General features: G+C 27.5%; 2 protein-coding genes across 3 annotated transcripts; both read right to left on the minus strand.

The window, feature by feature from the left end:
- Window positions 1-40: 40 nt before the first annotated feature.
- msps (msps cytoskeleton-associated protein 5) lies at window positions 41-11422 on the minus strand. 2 transcript variants are annotated; one of them, XM_069114290.1, is made up of 32 exons: window positions 11282-11422; window positions 10405-10471; window positions 10115-10308; window positions 9756-9962; window positions 9509-9628; window positions 9234-9409; window positions 8936-9159; window positions 8671-8865; window positions 8302-8482; window positions 8094-8206; window positions 7819-8023; window positions 7568-7731; window positions 7327-7478; window positions 7035-7253; window positions 6759-6942; window positions 6428-6631; window positions 5362-6363; window positions 5041-5244; window positions 4799-4934; window positions 4537-4730; window positions 4255-4475; window positions 3870-3974; window positions 3321-3500; window positions 2982-3153; window positions 2749-2907; window positions 2489-2676; window positions 2184-2346; window positions 1922-2095; window positions 1693-1842; window positions 1399-1573; window positions 1186-1329; window positions 41-453 (listed from the first exon to the last, which is right to left on the minus strand). In XM_069114290.1, exons 2-31 carry the CDS (start codon window positions 10459-10461, stop codon window positions 1211-1213), a joined length of 5937 nt encoding a protein of 1978 aa, XP_068970391.1. In that variant the 5' UTR covers window positions 10462-10471; window positions 11282-11422; the 3' UTR covers window positions 41-453; window positions 1186-1210. The 2 variants fall into 2 exon arrangements, with proteins under 2 accessions (XP_068970391.1, XP_068970393.1); XM_069114292.1 differs by lacking the exon at window positions 3870-3974.
- A 1015-nt stretch (window positions 11423-12437) lies between these two features.
- LOC138180431 (piggyBac transposable element-derived protein 4-like) lies at window positions 12438-14511 on the minus strand. The gene has a single exon (XM_069114294.1). It carries the CDS (start codon window positions 14258-14260, stop codon window positions 12512-12514), a length of 1749 nt encoding a protein of 582 aa, XP_068970395.1. The 5' UTR covers window positions 14261-14511; the 3' UTR covers window positions 12438-12511.
- Window positions 14512-15733: the final 1222 nt, after the last annotated feature.

Raw genomic sequence — 15733 nt, forward strand, 5'->3', positions numbered from 1 at the left:
GTACTACGATTAAGTTTTAATTAATTAAATAACAAAGACATGTAATATCTCTTTTATAAATATAGATCAACGATATACATTAATGAGTGGATTTATTTTAAAAGAAATAACGAAATATAAATCGATTCTGTGTAAAATCAGTCTAAAGAGAGCATAATACTAGCTTCTTATAGCTTAATTATCTTTCCCAAATATTGATAAATACGAGTACTATAACATGTTCGCAATTATTTTAAGAGTTGTAACACATAAACTCCTGATAATTAGCATTATAACACATATGTAGTTACTGAGAAAATCAAGACATAAATGCTACAGTTAATGTTGCACTGAATAGCGTAACATTACGTACATTAGGTACGACGATTATTCTTTCTGGTCTATGTACTATTTACTTCATATTGTATTGTGTGTATTATTGGTTCTTAATCCAGTTATTTAAGCACTGCAACCCTGTAAAATAGAATTTATCTGTTCATATAGATAATACACATAATAAAATATATATCATTAATATTTTCTTTATATAAAATTAATTTAAAGACGTAAATCAGAAAGAATATTTTTAATCGCCTTAATTCCGAATTCTACTTTATGAATCATGATTGTTATATACAATATACAGGATGTATAAAGAAAATATTTAAAAATATATGAACTCATTGATAGCTCATTGAGAGGAGTCATCAGAAACATCAAAATCAATTTTAGTACAAAATGTAATTTTGTATTTACTAGTATTTCGTAATATGAATGAATCTCTTAAAAACACATTAAATGTAAATGAAAGAATTAAGAATTTTTGAAAGCCCAACAAAGACAAGTTTAAAGAAAAACTGTATTGCAACATAAAATTGTAATATTAACAAAGAAACTATTAAAATACTAATATTTATTTTCATTTCTAAAAATATGTTCAATGTATATTTTAAAGTATTTATATTTTGTATTATTTTTATTCATTGTTATGATTTCATTATATTATTTATTACGAATAAGTAACCTCATGAAAGGATACAAAATTACATTTTAGGCCAAAAAATTCTTTCTTTATATATCTTTCTTAAGTCTCAAAACCATTTACACTAAACACTCTGTACATTTTATTTTATATTCTTGAAATGCAAGCTAAAATTTTTAATAAATTCTTAAACTATTATTCATATGTAATTCCTTCTTTCTTACTTAGTAAGAATTAATAAGAGTTAATTCATGTTGGACTTGGCTGGTTAGTAGTTCTACATTGTGCTTCAGATGCTCGAAGTTTTTCGAGCCTATGCAATGGATCCATTAGGCTTTTTTCTTCCGAACTAGCGGATTCGGCTATTTCTGAAGCAAATTATTTACGTAAAGTAATAATAAGTAATTTCATTAGTATTTCACATTATAAGTATTTACCTGTTGAGTACTGGTTATTAGTTTGTGTTATAAGATTTTGATTTTTTCGTGCTTGATCAATATCTCTTAATCCTTGTTCTATAAAGTCTTGAAAGAATTGATGAGATTTTACCAAGAAAGGTTGTACATCCGCTTCAGGATATTGAAGTTTAAAATCGTAAAGCTGCATTAAACCCTGTACAAAATAAGTATACTTATTAAGTATAAGTATCAAAACATTAGCTACTAGATAATTGAAATATATTATCTAGTTATCCATTAAAAAATAAGTATATTATTTATCGATATACATACTTCTTTTGTATGTTCTTTAGATCCAATCTTTTTAAATATTTCTGACAACTGTTGATGCGTAAATTTCGACAAATGTTCTTGAGCTTTTCCCGCACCGCTCGATTTTAGAGCACTTTTGGGGTTGCTATTAATTTCATCTGGCTTAAATGTCTATTAAACATTATTATCAGAAATTAAAATTTTATGTATTTCATAAGATTCAATATCTCATAATATCTAATTTACTAACCGCAATTAGCCTAATAAGATAATTCTGTAATTCTGATTCATTTGTATTGTTTATTCGTGTTAAGTGACTGAGTATGGTACTGCCTTTTACACGGGTCATGCTATGAAGAATTGTCTTAATTGTACGTAATGGAGTATCAGATTTTCGTTTTTTCCACCATATACTTGGATAATCCTGTAAAATATACATACTTAAAAAGAAGAAAAAAGAATCTTTATTATAGATGGCACATATAAAATGTTTACAACAAAAAAACTGTTACCTTAAGGAACCGATGTACTTCTAAAAGAATAGTGTCATAATCTAAATCTGCAGCCCAATTAGGGATTGTTTTCACTATCTTCCATAAACACTTCATTACTAATTCCTCATATTTGGATGGAGCAGCAGATTCAGCACATCCATGAAGTAATTTTATTAAAACACTTAGCATTAAAAAAAATGAATGAATTAGTTATATTTAATACTTTAATAAGGATATTTTAAATATATGTATAACAACAACTGTCATCAACACTATTATCAACGCCAACATACATTACTAAATAAAATTTTTAAGATTATTACCATATAATAGTAGTATGATTTGAGTTGTCTATTATTTTGCAAACAATGTTGTTAATAACGCGATAATATGCTTCTGCCTGGTGTAAATGATTTAGTTTGTTCTCTGCTAATAAGCTGATCATTTGATCCACAAGTTCTTTCAGATGTATTAACGGAACGTTCTTTCCAAGAATCCCAGTATCGTAAAACTGTAGATAGTTCCACAATAAATGCAATGTATATCGTTACTATCTTATATGTATTATATAATTAATTCTTACCGCTAATAAAACCATAAATGTATTTCTAAACCCTTTAGATATATCTGCACCTCCTTGTTGTAAAGGATAAGTTTGCAAAAGTTTTAATTGCATATTTATCGAACCAATAAATTTATCTTCCTTAGATTGTAAACTCAAAATTTGATGAGATTTTATCAGCTACAAAATAATTAAAAATTACAAATATAATATGTATAACTTAATACATAAACATGTATATTCTAAATACAGACATTATCGATGCTGTTCATTGATTGTATTGCAACAGCCAAATCTAAACTAGCCATTGCAAGAATTTTACGTTCAAGACTTTCCTCTTTGCTAGTATTACCAGTACCCAGCTGCTGCTGCGTCATTGATGCAGATTTTGATACTAATAATTTTGGAGGAGACATAGGAATAACTCTACAAAAATTTTTTTAATTAAAATCTAACATTTCAAACAAGTCACTTTGATAGCTTCTATATTAGATCTAACTTTATACAAAAACATGAAACAAAGAAAATTATTAAATATGCCTTCTATTACTAATAATTAGAAAATGTAACAAGAGATGATAATAATTACTTACGGTACTTTATGTATATTCATTGCGTTTGTTGTGGGATTTTCATTTAGATCTGTTAAATCAATTTCTACCAGAACAGGATTACTATACTTTACAGGTGCATTTAATTCAATTCTTTGTAAAAAGTCCATGTCAAGTCCAAATGGACCTGAAACTTTTGGTTGTGCACAAGTTGGAGAATTTCTAAAAATTAAAATTATGTAAAAATTGTGTAAAATCATATTAATACTACATTTACTGTACTTATTGCAGTATTTACTACATATAAATCTAATCTATATAGGACATTACTCTTAGATTGTCTTATCACTTTAACAACATTGAACCAGTTTCAAACCACAAAATTTATTCTAATGTATATTATCTTTTATAAAATTGATATGATTATTATGATCAAGAATATGTATATGCAATAGTGATCTCAAATAAACTTATTCTACTACGCTGAAAATAAAATAACCAACTAAACATGCGATTGCTTGTTATTTCCCATATACCCGCCACCATACATATACAGCATACTAAAAACAAATCACAAGACAAATCACAAACGTTTTAATATCATCTTCATCATGATTTGGAGATGAAATGTTTGAAAGAGGTTCATTAGTTTCATAAGAGTCTGTTGGTACATTTGTAGTCTCTGTTACATGTGGCCTGGAAATATTAAAAGCAGATTCATACAAACAAAAATAATTAACAAAAAAGAAATAATAAGATATAGTTACAAAAAATATAGAGTATTAAAAATGTTTTGTTTAATTATATTAGCAATTTAATAATAATATCAAAAGCAATGGCATTAAATATCTGTGATATAATTAATGTCACAACATAAAAATTATAATACATAAAATAAATGCTTTTATATGGAAATGTCGTTAAAAATAAGTTTTAATGTGCAGAAATATATATAAAACTATTGCATTACACTTACAGTTCATTAGATTGAGGTGGTACAGGTGGCTGTGGTGATTCAGGTATTTCATCATTTTCTTCTTCATATTCTTCATTAGAACTTTTAACATCTTCATTAGAAGGAATAGGTGTTGCATTTGAAGGTGTTGAAAGTCTATTGGCAGAAGCTAATTTTACTGGGTAATTTTTAGCAGCTCTTTTAATACGCTCATCCAATAATGATTGATCTTTTTCAGATATCTAAAAATCAATAAATTAGTGAAACATCATAATTATACAAAAACAATTATAAAATCATTACCTGACCAATAAGTTTGTATATTCGTTCCCCTTGAAGAAAATATGCTTGAACAATGCAATTTAAAGCAGCATTTCGAACAGAATTATCACGATCTGCTATTTGTTTGGCAATTTCTTTTAGTGCCACAGATGTAGATGGTTGGCAAACTGACAATCCATAATTTTCAATAAGAGAACCAAGTTGATCTAAGCATTCTAAAAGTAGAACAATTATTTAGCATCTGCTAATCACGATTTCTATATTTTTTAATTACTTTATTTACCTGTTCTCTGCCGAGCATTTTTAGATTTTAAACCTTCCATTACATACGAAAATAATTTGCTCACTGGATACACCAATGCTATTTGTTTAAATAATGCACGAACTCCATTACGCACTGCATCTTTTGGATCGCCAATCTGGACAAATATGTGTATATATATTGATACAAGTATAATATATGTTGAGAGAAACAACTATTAAAACAACAATATTGCTGATATAGCAAGGTATGAAGTAATTTACTTTGATAATGAGATATGGAATAAACGATGCGGCCTCATTTTCCAACATATGATACTGGTTTTCTATTAATAAATCAAATACCATTCTCAAATACTCTAAACCTTTTAATAGTACTGAAGGATTAGTGTCAAAAAATCGTAGCGTCAACCACTTGAGAATAAGGTCTAAATTCGATACCAATGCTTTACTATTATCGGGCAAATCCTAAAAATAATAAAAATATTAAAATGATAAACATTAAAAACACTACAGTAGAATATTAGTATTTACAAAAATAAATAAATACAAGATTTTGACATGTTAAATGCTTAAAATAATTACCTCGGTTAATGCCTCAATTGCTTTAAGATGATATCGAAAATCAGAATGAAACATATTGGCTAATAAAGTTTTATTTACGTTTGCAGCGGTCATAAGTTCTTTTAAAAGTTCAACAAATTCTTCCCTTGGTGTCGTAAAATTCCATTTTAAGACTTTTAACTTTTGTTCGTCGATCACTCTTTGATGTTTCAAATTATTAGTAGCCAATAAAGGACTTGTATCCACATCATCATCTTTTTTACGAGCACTACCAGGTTTTGATGTTGGTTGTTTTTGATTAGGTTTTACTACTGCTTTTGCAGCTTTCAAAGCTCCAGCACTTTTAACAGTTTTCTGATTTTCCTTTGGTGCTTGTTTTTTCGGTAGAGGTTTTATAGGCAAATTCGGTCGAGATTTATCTAATGCAGTAAGTACTACTGTTCGTGATCCAGGTTTCAGTTTTTCTGTATTTCTAGCCATTACTTCATAAGAAAGATGAATCATAAATCCTAAAACTGCTTCTTGAGCATTTTTTCGCACATCAGAATTACGATCCTCTAAATTATTGTACAAATACGGAAGACATACAAGGAGTTCTTCTTTTGGTATTTGTTTTGTAGGAATCAATGATAATTTTTGTGCTAACCAACCCCAAACCTCAGCTCTAAGTAGTGGTGACCCAGATTTCAAAGCATCTCCAATCATTTCACCATCAAAAAATTCTTTATAACCACATTGATCTCCCCATGTATTTATGCAAGAAATAGCTGCAGTTCTAATCCAATTTTTGTTATCACCTAAACATTGTATAAAGCCGGGGAAAAGGACTCGAATATGTTGTTTTGCTGGAGGACCCATTGCAACAGCTAAAGCTTGACATATCCCTAAAGTTGACTGAGCTATTTTACTATTGCTATCAACTAATCGTAGTGCCAAACCTTGTGGTAAATCACCAATAGAACCTTTTATAAATTTTGCCTCAGATATAATGGCATTTATTTTTTGTAAACCTTCATTTCGTACCTAATTTAAACAAAAATTATTTTAGATTATCAAATAATTGCACATCTTAAAGTATAATGCTAACCTTCCAATTTTTATCAGATAGTTCATTAAGAAGACCTTCTGTAATTTGATTACTAATATCAACACGTGGAATAAGATTATTAATGTCAGTTTCACTATTACTACTAGATTTTTTGTCCATTTCTACATCTTCATCATCATCGCTTGTTTTATCCTTTTTGCTCTTTATCCCACGAATTGGGACAGGTGGTGACTCACCATTGTGCTATTAAATAATAATTTATATTAACATAATATTATCATTGTTACAAACATAAAGTTTAATTTATATAAATTATTATCAAAGACATATATTTTGAAACAATAATTTACTACAACAGTACTAAAAGTACCTTTTCACACTCTTGTTCAATTTGTTGACGTAAAGCTGGTTTCTCATTCTCAAAAAACATAAGTAGTGGTTTACCCATAAATAAATATAATGTACCTAATAATGTAATAGCTGAAGTACGAACACCAGGATTTGTGGCGGCAACTGCCTTTTTTATATTTTCCATTAAGGATTTAACATTGATACTAAAACATATTTATTATAAGTTATATATGTATACATTAATCACAGTACATTATTTAGAATAGAATGTTATATTAAATAAATTATTACTTACACACATCCAAATTCTATAAGACCCCTACATAATAACGCTAATGTTTCTTGCTGAACTTTAGGATTTTTTTGATTAAAAGCAAATGCTACTATTTCTTGTGCCACATATTCCAAGCTTGTTGCTTCTGCTATTACTAAAAGAGTTTCGCCGGCAACTGCGCTATTTTTTGCATCACCTAATTTTTCAGCTATGTCCATGACACAATATTCACAAACAGTACTGGAAGGAAATACAATTATACTATGTATATGACTTACTATATACCTTTAAAATTAAACGTGGATTATCTTACGTTGAAAACGAAAAATTTTCTGCCAAAAACTTTACTATTTCTAATCGCAATTTTAGAACTTGGAAATTTGTATCTTTGAAACCTGGTTTCTTTGCTAAGGTTCGTACAATCACTTGTATAGGTATTTCCATTGGATCTATTTGCTTTACAAACTAAAATAACACATTGTTTATTACTTAACATCTAGTATAATATTAGTACTTTACTTATGATTAAAAACAGATTTAAATGTTTCAATTACCTCCAAAAGTTGCTCAACTGCAGCTAACCGAGTCTTCCAATTGCTGTCAACAAGACCATTAAGGATATCAGCTGGTAACATTTGAATAGCCATTTCTTCTATCTCTTCAACACTATAATTTTTTTCTATTTGAAGTTTTGTACCAGATGACTTTTTAGAAACAGCTGTAATAAATAATAAAGATTAGATAACTAGATCAAGCAATCGTAAAATTATTAAAATAATAAACTTTAAGAATTATGTATGATTACCTAAATTAGTTAAAGAAGCAGATGGTTTCTTAGAAGGAAGCTTTTTAGTTGTACTAGTATTAGGTCTTTTTGTCGTTTTCGACTCTAGCTCTTTAGCTTTTGCTGTTGATTCAATTTTACTTGGAGCAGTATTTGGTCTTTCTACTACTTTTGGTGCACTAGGAACTTTAACATGAATTACAGCTTTGTCCGCGCATTCTTTTATCTAGCAAGATGGAAAAAATATATATATAACATTATAATGGATACAATTAACAATTTTTGGCCTTAAATACCTTAGTCATTTTCAAATTATCTATATCTGTAAGAAATGGCATCATAGATTTTTCACCAATTAATTTCATAGCTGTGCCAAGAGCTTCTGCAGAACTATCTCGAACAGTTGGATCTAAAACAAATGATTTTGGTGGTAATAATATTAACAAATGTATGTTAATACATGTATATATATTAGTACATAGTACAATGTATCTCAAAATATACCTGGTTCATTTAAGGTTTTCAAAAGTACACCAGTATAAGCCTTTAATAGCTTTTTATTTAAAGTTGGTGGTGGAGTATGTGAAAAACATCTTGCTAAATAAGCAGCCGTTTCTGCTTTTACTGCAGGATTTTTGTTCTCTAATGCAGCAAGTGTATCTTCTAGTATAAGATCAATAGAAACCTAATGTATGCATAAAACATTATTTGCATATTTATAAGGTGCATATTATTCTTTTATAAATTTTATTATATATTATCTAAACATTGGATTAAATCTACAGTAAAAAGATGTTAAAATTATATACATATAAATAAATATAATAATAAATATATATAGTTAACAATTATTTATACTTCATTTATACTTACACTAAGAAAAATAGCATCTGCAGCTTCTCTAAGTGCTTGCACAACGTTTTGCTTCTTTTCACGAAACTTTTCCAAAATTGATGACAAACATGCAGTTGCATAAGGTTGAAATCGTTTTTTTAGACCACCTGCTAATCCTGCCAAACATTTTCCAGCCAATGCAACCACTAATACGTTAGTATCTTTGGATATGATCTGTTTATAATATTTGAAAAATGAATAAAGTAGAAATGATTGAAATATGTAGTAGCAGAGAGACTCATACCTTTTTCAAAGCTCTTACAACATCTCCATAATCACCATTTTCCAATTTAGGATTTTTTACAAGAGCATCTAATGCTTCTAAGGCTTCTTTCCGTTCTTGCCATTTTTTAGCTTCAAGCTTTTCATAAAAATCTTTTGGAAGTTTAGAAAGTATATCAACAGGTTCCAACAATTCATAAGGATCAATGTCAGGAGCAGAAACGCTATCACCATCATCTTTGCCCTCTTAAATACAATACAAATCTTTTATTAAGAATAGGAACAGTAAAATTACAATATATAATTTTAAAACCATTTACCTTCACCAATATCACTTGTAGAATCTGTAATACATATCGCCTTAGGCTTTTGCGATTTCAAAAATCGAGTAGGAACGACTTTTTCTTCTTTTAAATTATTAAACTCTGCCTCCAATTCCGTGATTTGTACTGGTTTTAATGTATTCAACTGTTGTTTTAAAGGAGCTCCTATCCATCTAGATATTACAAAATAAAATTAGAAATAGAACTTTTGTTAAAACATTTTCATTGTACAGTAATATGTAATATTCATATAAATAAAATTAAGACAATACCTGTAAATTTCAATAACCATGAATTTTCCTTCATCTCTGACAGTTTTGTCTCTATCTTCAAGAAAACCAGGAATCTTCTTCATTAAAGGCTTTATATTAATTACTTTTGGTCCAAATTGTCTACAAGTTTAAGAAACTAGTAGTTACATACTGAGATAATAATATATATCGAACAACAATTTTCTTGACACCTGGCTATTACAGTTAATATATACAATAATATATAATACAAATAATATGTAATTACCTTAAAGCCAATGTTAAAGTAGAAATACATGCAGCAACAATTTTTGGATTTTTTGCTTCTGTTCCTTTTAATAACTCTTCCTGAACAGCTTCATGTTTTTCAATTTCTATATACATTAGTGTTATTTGTACTGCTAACTCTTTTGTTTTAGCTTTAGGTGCAGCAATACATTTAGTAACTATTCCATTCATAACTTCACCAACAGTTCTATAAAATTACAAGTATGTAATTTTGTTAAAAGTTTATCAATGTATGTTAAAAAAACGTACATTATACATATTAATAAACTTTATCACCATAAAGATAATAATAAATTATTTTAATAGATTAATACATTTTTTACAATACACAATACTCACTTCCCCGCTACCGCAGCATTTTCTATGAAAGCTAATGCTGCTTCCAATCCTTTTTCTTGAGCAACTGCATTACTGTCTACCACGAACTTTTTAATAAATCCTAAAAACTTGTTCCACTCTGGAGATTTTTCATCGTCGATACATTGGAATGTATTTACACATTCTTTATATCCATGCAAACGAGCTCTCCATAACTAAATAATAGTAATGAGTAGAAATATTTAAAAAGTCATATTTTTTAAACTAAATGTTAAAGGTTATAGCAAGAAAGGAACATATGTATATATTACCTTATGCACACATCTTTCTTCTAGTGGTAATTTGATATATTCTGTGTCTTGTTCCATGTTTCAAAATCTATAAAGATAATAATTAAAATGTTTTAATTTTTGTTTCATATTATATTTATTTCTATTTTATTAAACATATGGTTTACCAAAAACTTTAATAGCAAGGTTTAATTTCCAATAAGCATTGCATTATCTTTTTTTACAAAGGAGTTCTTTATAAACTAAATATAACTGTATCCACAATTTATAGAAAATATGTAGCACGTTAGACCATATTTTGATTAAGTATGACATTTAATTAGAGAAACCAGAGCAAAACATATATTATGAATATGAATATAATCAATATGTGAAACATTAAATTTATAAAATTTATAAGATATGAAATACATTCATATGCTCATTGGAAGTTGCAATTTTTGCTAAAATTTACATAATTTTCGAAGATATTTTATTTCTAGTTATGAGTAGGAGAATAAATTTTTAAAATAAACATGTTATAATAAAAATGTAAACTAGATGGATTGAATTTTCAAATCTTAAAAGTAACATATGAAATAAAAGATTATAAGTTATAATTCTCTAGTTGTAATTATAATTGGTATAAAAATAATGTATATTAAATGTTTTGTAGAAAAATTAAAATTATAATTTGAAGATGATATTTATTGCATATAAATTTATTGCACAATGATATATTTTAGTACTAACGATTTACATGTTTCGTATATAACGGAGTAAATATTAATTTCTCACTACGTACGTTTTTTGGTAGAAGAAACAAAACAATACAACAAATGTTGTACTATGACAGGAGAGATTTCAGATATCAGGACATAATACTCGTAAGGATTCGTCATTAAAAATTCGAACCTACCTTACAAAACGAAGATATAGGAGAATATCTTTTGACAGGAGAATCAACGTTCTTAGAAAAATCGTCGATTCAGTTTATTCGAAATATTCACGTAACCAAACTGTAAGGCCTATGATGACCTTTCAGCGGCTGTTGAGTCTTTTACATTTAATTTTCAAATATAAATTCTCTGTTCTGTACAACCGTCAAGCTGAACGCAAACAAAAAGACAACTATGTATATCTTTCGAAACTATGAATTTCTGAACCCGGTCAATGTTGCAGTTTACTACTTCTGTCGATAGATGGTACTAAAAGCCAATTTCTTTTGTTCTCAATCTTATGCTTCATTTCATTAACTTCATTTACTCATTTCACAAATTTTTCATAACTTTATGTATTCATTTTTATCTCTAATTGATGTATCTTTACATAATATGTTTAACTTTATTAAAACCAATTATTAATCTTTTAATATTTCTGTTCATAATTTAAAAGTTTATAGAATAGCAGTTCTTAAACATTTTCCGTTTGTGATCCCATCTTGCCCGGGAAAATTTTACATGACTCCAGTTATATACATAAAAAATAAATATACAAACAAAACGTTAATCGGTAATAAATAAAAGAAGTTTAATTCTAAACAATTCTTTATTATATTTATAATTTTCTTACTTATTGTTACTTCGTAGGACAAACCCAAAGCATATTGATGACATAAATATGCTTGTTTATTTTTTGTATAAAGAATTAAATGTTGACTGTACATTTGAAATAACAAAGTATCTTTAACGTTTTTTCAAAGTTTATCAATATTGTGATTTTACAATCGTCAATGACGAAGATGTCGTTTCGCAATAGATATGTAGTATAAAATCTTATAAATGTGTTTAAGACTATTTTAGAAGTTGTTGGAAATTCTATCTCAAATCTAAACAAAAACCGGTTTGAACGATATTTTAAAATGCTTAGTGAATTCTTTGTGATCCTTTAGTAACAAATGATTGACATTTTTCATTTCATTGATGTGTAGTAGTTGCAAAAATTTTTAATATGACCTACTAGAAACTCAATTATTTTTACTATGGGCTACTACCTACTCCGAGATTATTTACAATGGTACGATTGCGTTTCTGCGGAAGTTTCAAAACTTTGCTTTACAACTAAAAAAAAACATGTATGTATTTTTATAATTATACTTTATTAATAAAATATAATATCAAAAATATAACAATACAAAAAATAAAAACTACTATTTATATTTCTTCATTTTATGATATCTTGAAAAACAATCCCCAAGGTGCATTCTTGGTTTATCAGGACAAGTATTGCAGTATTCACTCGTTTCATGTCTTTCACCTTTCTTCTGTCTGTTGGAGCAAACAATACAATCTCTTTTTTTACCTCTACGCATTTCATGAAGTTTCCCGTTTAATCTAATTTCAGAAGATGATGTAGAAGCTCTAGATCTTTCTTGTCGAAAATTATTAATCAGTTGGTCAATTAATAGTTTAACATATTTCAAATGTGTTAATGGTTTCTCATTTTGCTTTTTTTTCACAATTTTATATATGATATATGAATTAATTACACACACCTCCATGCCCCAAAAAAACATTTTTCTCCACCACTTAAGAGACTTTCTCAAAAAACAATAAGTAGATGTATATTGATTAGTTCGATTTATGCTGCTCATAGAATTTGTGTAGCTGACAACTACATTAGGCTTTCTAATGTTTACTTCTTTACCTCCTTGTAGAATTCTTTTTGAATCTATCATTCCAGCATCATTCCAAGTACTCAAGAGTGACATAATTCTCTTGTCTTTCCAGGCTAAGAACATGATTTTTCTTTTTTTATAAACAAAAATTTTCTTATCTGAAAACTTTGATTTTTTAATAAACATCGGAATATCTTTCCTATTAGCTTTTATGGTACCAGTCAAATAACATTTTACTTTCATTAATTCTTCTGCCAAAGGTATACTGGTATAATATCTATCAGTAAACATATGATAACCCTGTGCCTCTGGAATTTTATCTAACAACTTTTGATATAAATGCAGTGGAATCCTAGTGCTAACTGGTAAATCTGGACGAATAAGATTTCCTGATGTAATACTCCCATAATAAGGTAAGATAGTATAGATATAACCAGTTTCAGAATCCACCATCGCATATATTCTTATACTCCACTTTGTTGGCTTAATAGGGTTATAGGTAATAAATGAAATTTTCCCTTTAAATGTTACTATTGATTCGTGTAAACTAATATTTTGACCAGGAATAAAGTGCTCAGAAAATTTTGAATCTATATAGTCTAAAAAAATGCTGGCTTGTTGTATATGTGTTTTAAGATTTTTGCTCCCTGAGTCAGGTGTTTTTAAATGAAGCATCCAAAATATTTGATTGAATCGAGCTCTTGTAAATATATCCGAAAAAAAAGGGATTCTACTGTTATGTTTAGTTGACCAATATTCTTGCATGTTAGAAATAGGCATTGTACCCATATTTAGGATGACTCCAATGAAAGCCCAAAATTCATCTTCATTTACATCATGCCATGTTTGCCATATAGAGTCTTTAGTTAGATTCTTTGAATTCAACACAGATTTTGCATAGTTATTTGTTTCCTTTATTATTTCATCAACAAGTGGTTTTGTGAAAAATAGTTTGAAAAACTGAATAGGTTCAAAAATATTAGAAGAAATTTGTGGTCCTGTCGATTTTGGTCCTATTGAATAATTTACTCTTGTAGGCCTGTACCCATCCTCTGTAATACTAATCCAATCATCCTCTTTCGTGGTGGGGCTTGCAGCATCATCAGTATCTGATTCAATAGACCGAGCTTTTCGACTTCGATTAATTATATCACTGCTGTCACTATCGCTCTCGGTATCACTATATCTACTTTCATTTATATTATTAATTTCAGCCAAATCGTCACTATAAAACCTAAGTTCGAATTCCTCTTCGCTTTCCGAAAATTCATTTTTTTTCATTTTTAGAGTAAATAAAAAAAAAGATTATATTAATTTTAACGTGAAATTATACATGAAATTTAACAGTACAGACTTCTAAGGAAAAATTAAGAATATTTTAATTTAAATGTAAAAATAAACTACGCAGATTACTTGAAGCTTTCTTATTCATCGTCAATGTGTGGAATAAACTATCCTTTTATGTTGTCGCAACAGTGACAATGAAGTTGTTAGTTCCACTTACAATGTCGCTACGACAGCGACAACAGATTGCAAAGGGTTAAAAAAAAATATATATTCCTCAAATAAATATATTTTTCAAAACATTAATATATCTTCAGTTTTATCTAACAGTATTAACTTCTAAACTTATTTGTTAATAATACAACAATTATTATATTTTAGTGATACATATTAAAGTTATATTTTTTACCATTCTTTATGTTCACTTGTGCAGATAAAAGAGAATAGAACATTTTTATATCTTTATTCATTTATTACTAATAATACTTACCTATACAGAAAATAAAATACTGTACAAATATTTTGTTAATTTATACAAACTTTTCATTTGCGAAATTTAAGATATATCATTTTCAGAAAGATTTCACAAAACAAAGTCAGAGTAGTATAATGTTATATCTAACATATGTCACAAATTTCTCTGTTTTCATAAGTCATTTATAACTTTGAATATTAATACAACATTGTTATACAATCATTTTTATGTGTTGCCTTTATCGAATTAATGTTATTTTTCCAATTCGATATATAAATTCCAGTAATTGCACTGCATTGTAGCATGTATTTGATTATATATTTTTTTATTTATTTTTTAGATATATATGTATTTTAGATATAGATATGTATTTTATTTAGAATAATATATTAATGTCATGTACCTATAGCAAAAACAAAATCCAATTATAATCCTAATTATAGAACGAGTTGGAAAATTTTTATGTAATAATAATTGATATATTGCAATATAGTAGCAAAATATTCATTTAGAATGCACTATATCACAATTATCAAGGACTAAACTTTTATATAGTGAATATTTTGTATACATAATTTCTTTTGATTATAATTAAATGCAATAATAAATCTTGCAAACATTTCGTTTGCTAGTTTATTACAGTAAGATTATAAATCAAATAAATATTATTTATTACATTTATTAATGTTTTATGCACATCATTGAATTATAAATTATAGGTAAGAAATAATGAATTGTTCTAGCAGATTATGAATGAAAAAATTTATATTATAGGTAACAATTATTCATCTATTATTAGGAATACTATATCAATGGTACATTTATAATCTATGGTAATACTTATATAAAATAATAGAAAATTATTTGAACCTATAAGATACATATAAAAAAGTACAGTAACATCCTTCTGCGTTGAAATATGTAATATGTATAACATGAAATAAGTTAACACATTACTTCCGATTTTAAGTTAACTTCTAATTCTGATGTAAATA

The sequence above is a fragment of the Bombus flavifrons genome, chromosome 5 (genome assembly GCF_040668555.2).
Source record: "Bombus flavifrons isolate JBK064 chromosome 5, iyBomFlav1_principal, whole genome shotgun sequence".
Classification (NCBI taxonomy): Eukaryota; Metazoa; Arthropoda; class Insecta; order Hymenoptera; family Apidae; genus Bombus; species Bombus flavifrons.

Bases quoted from the DNA above. Each gene is read 5' to 3' on its own strand.
- msps (XM_069114290.1), bottom strand. From the start codon at position 10,461: ATGGAACAAGACACAGAATATATCAAATTACCACTAGAAGAAAGATGT. The intron at 8,024-8,093 runs GTATTTAAGGCC...CCATCTTGCTAG, and splicing joins ATAATTTGAAAATGACTAAG to ATAAAAGAATGCGCGGACAA. The intron at 3,975-4,254 runs GTAAGTGTAATG...TAATATTTCCAG, and splicing joins CCACCTCAATCTAATGAACT to GCCACATGTAACAGAGACTA.
- LOC138180431 (XM_069114294.1), bottom strand. From the start codon at position 14,260: ATGAAAAAAAATGAATTTTCGGAAAGCGAAGAGGAATTCGAACTTAGG.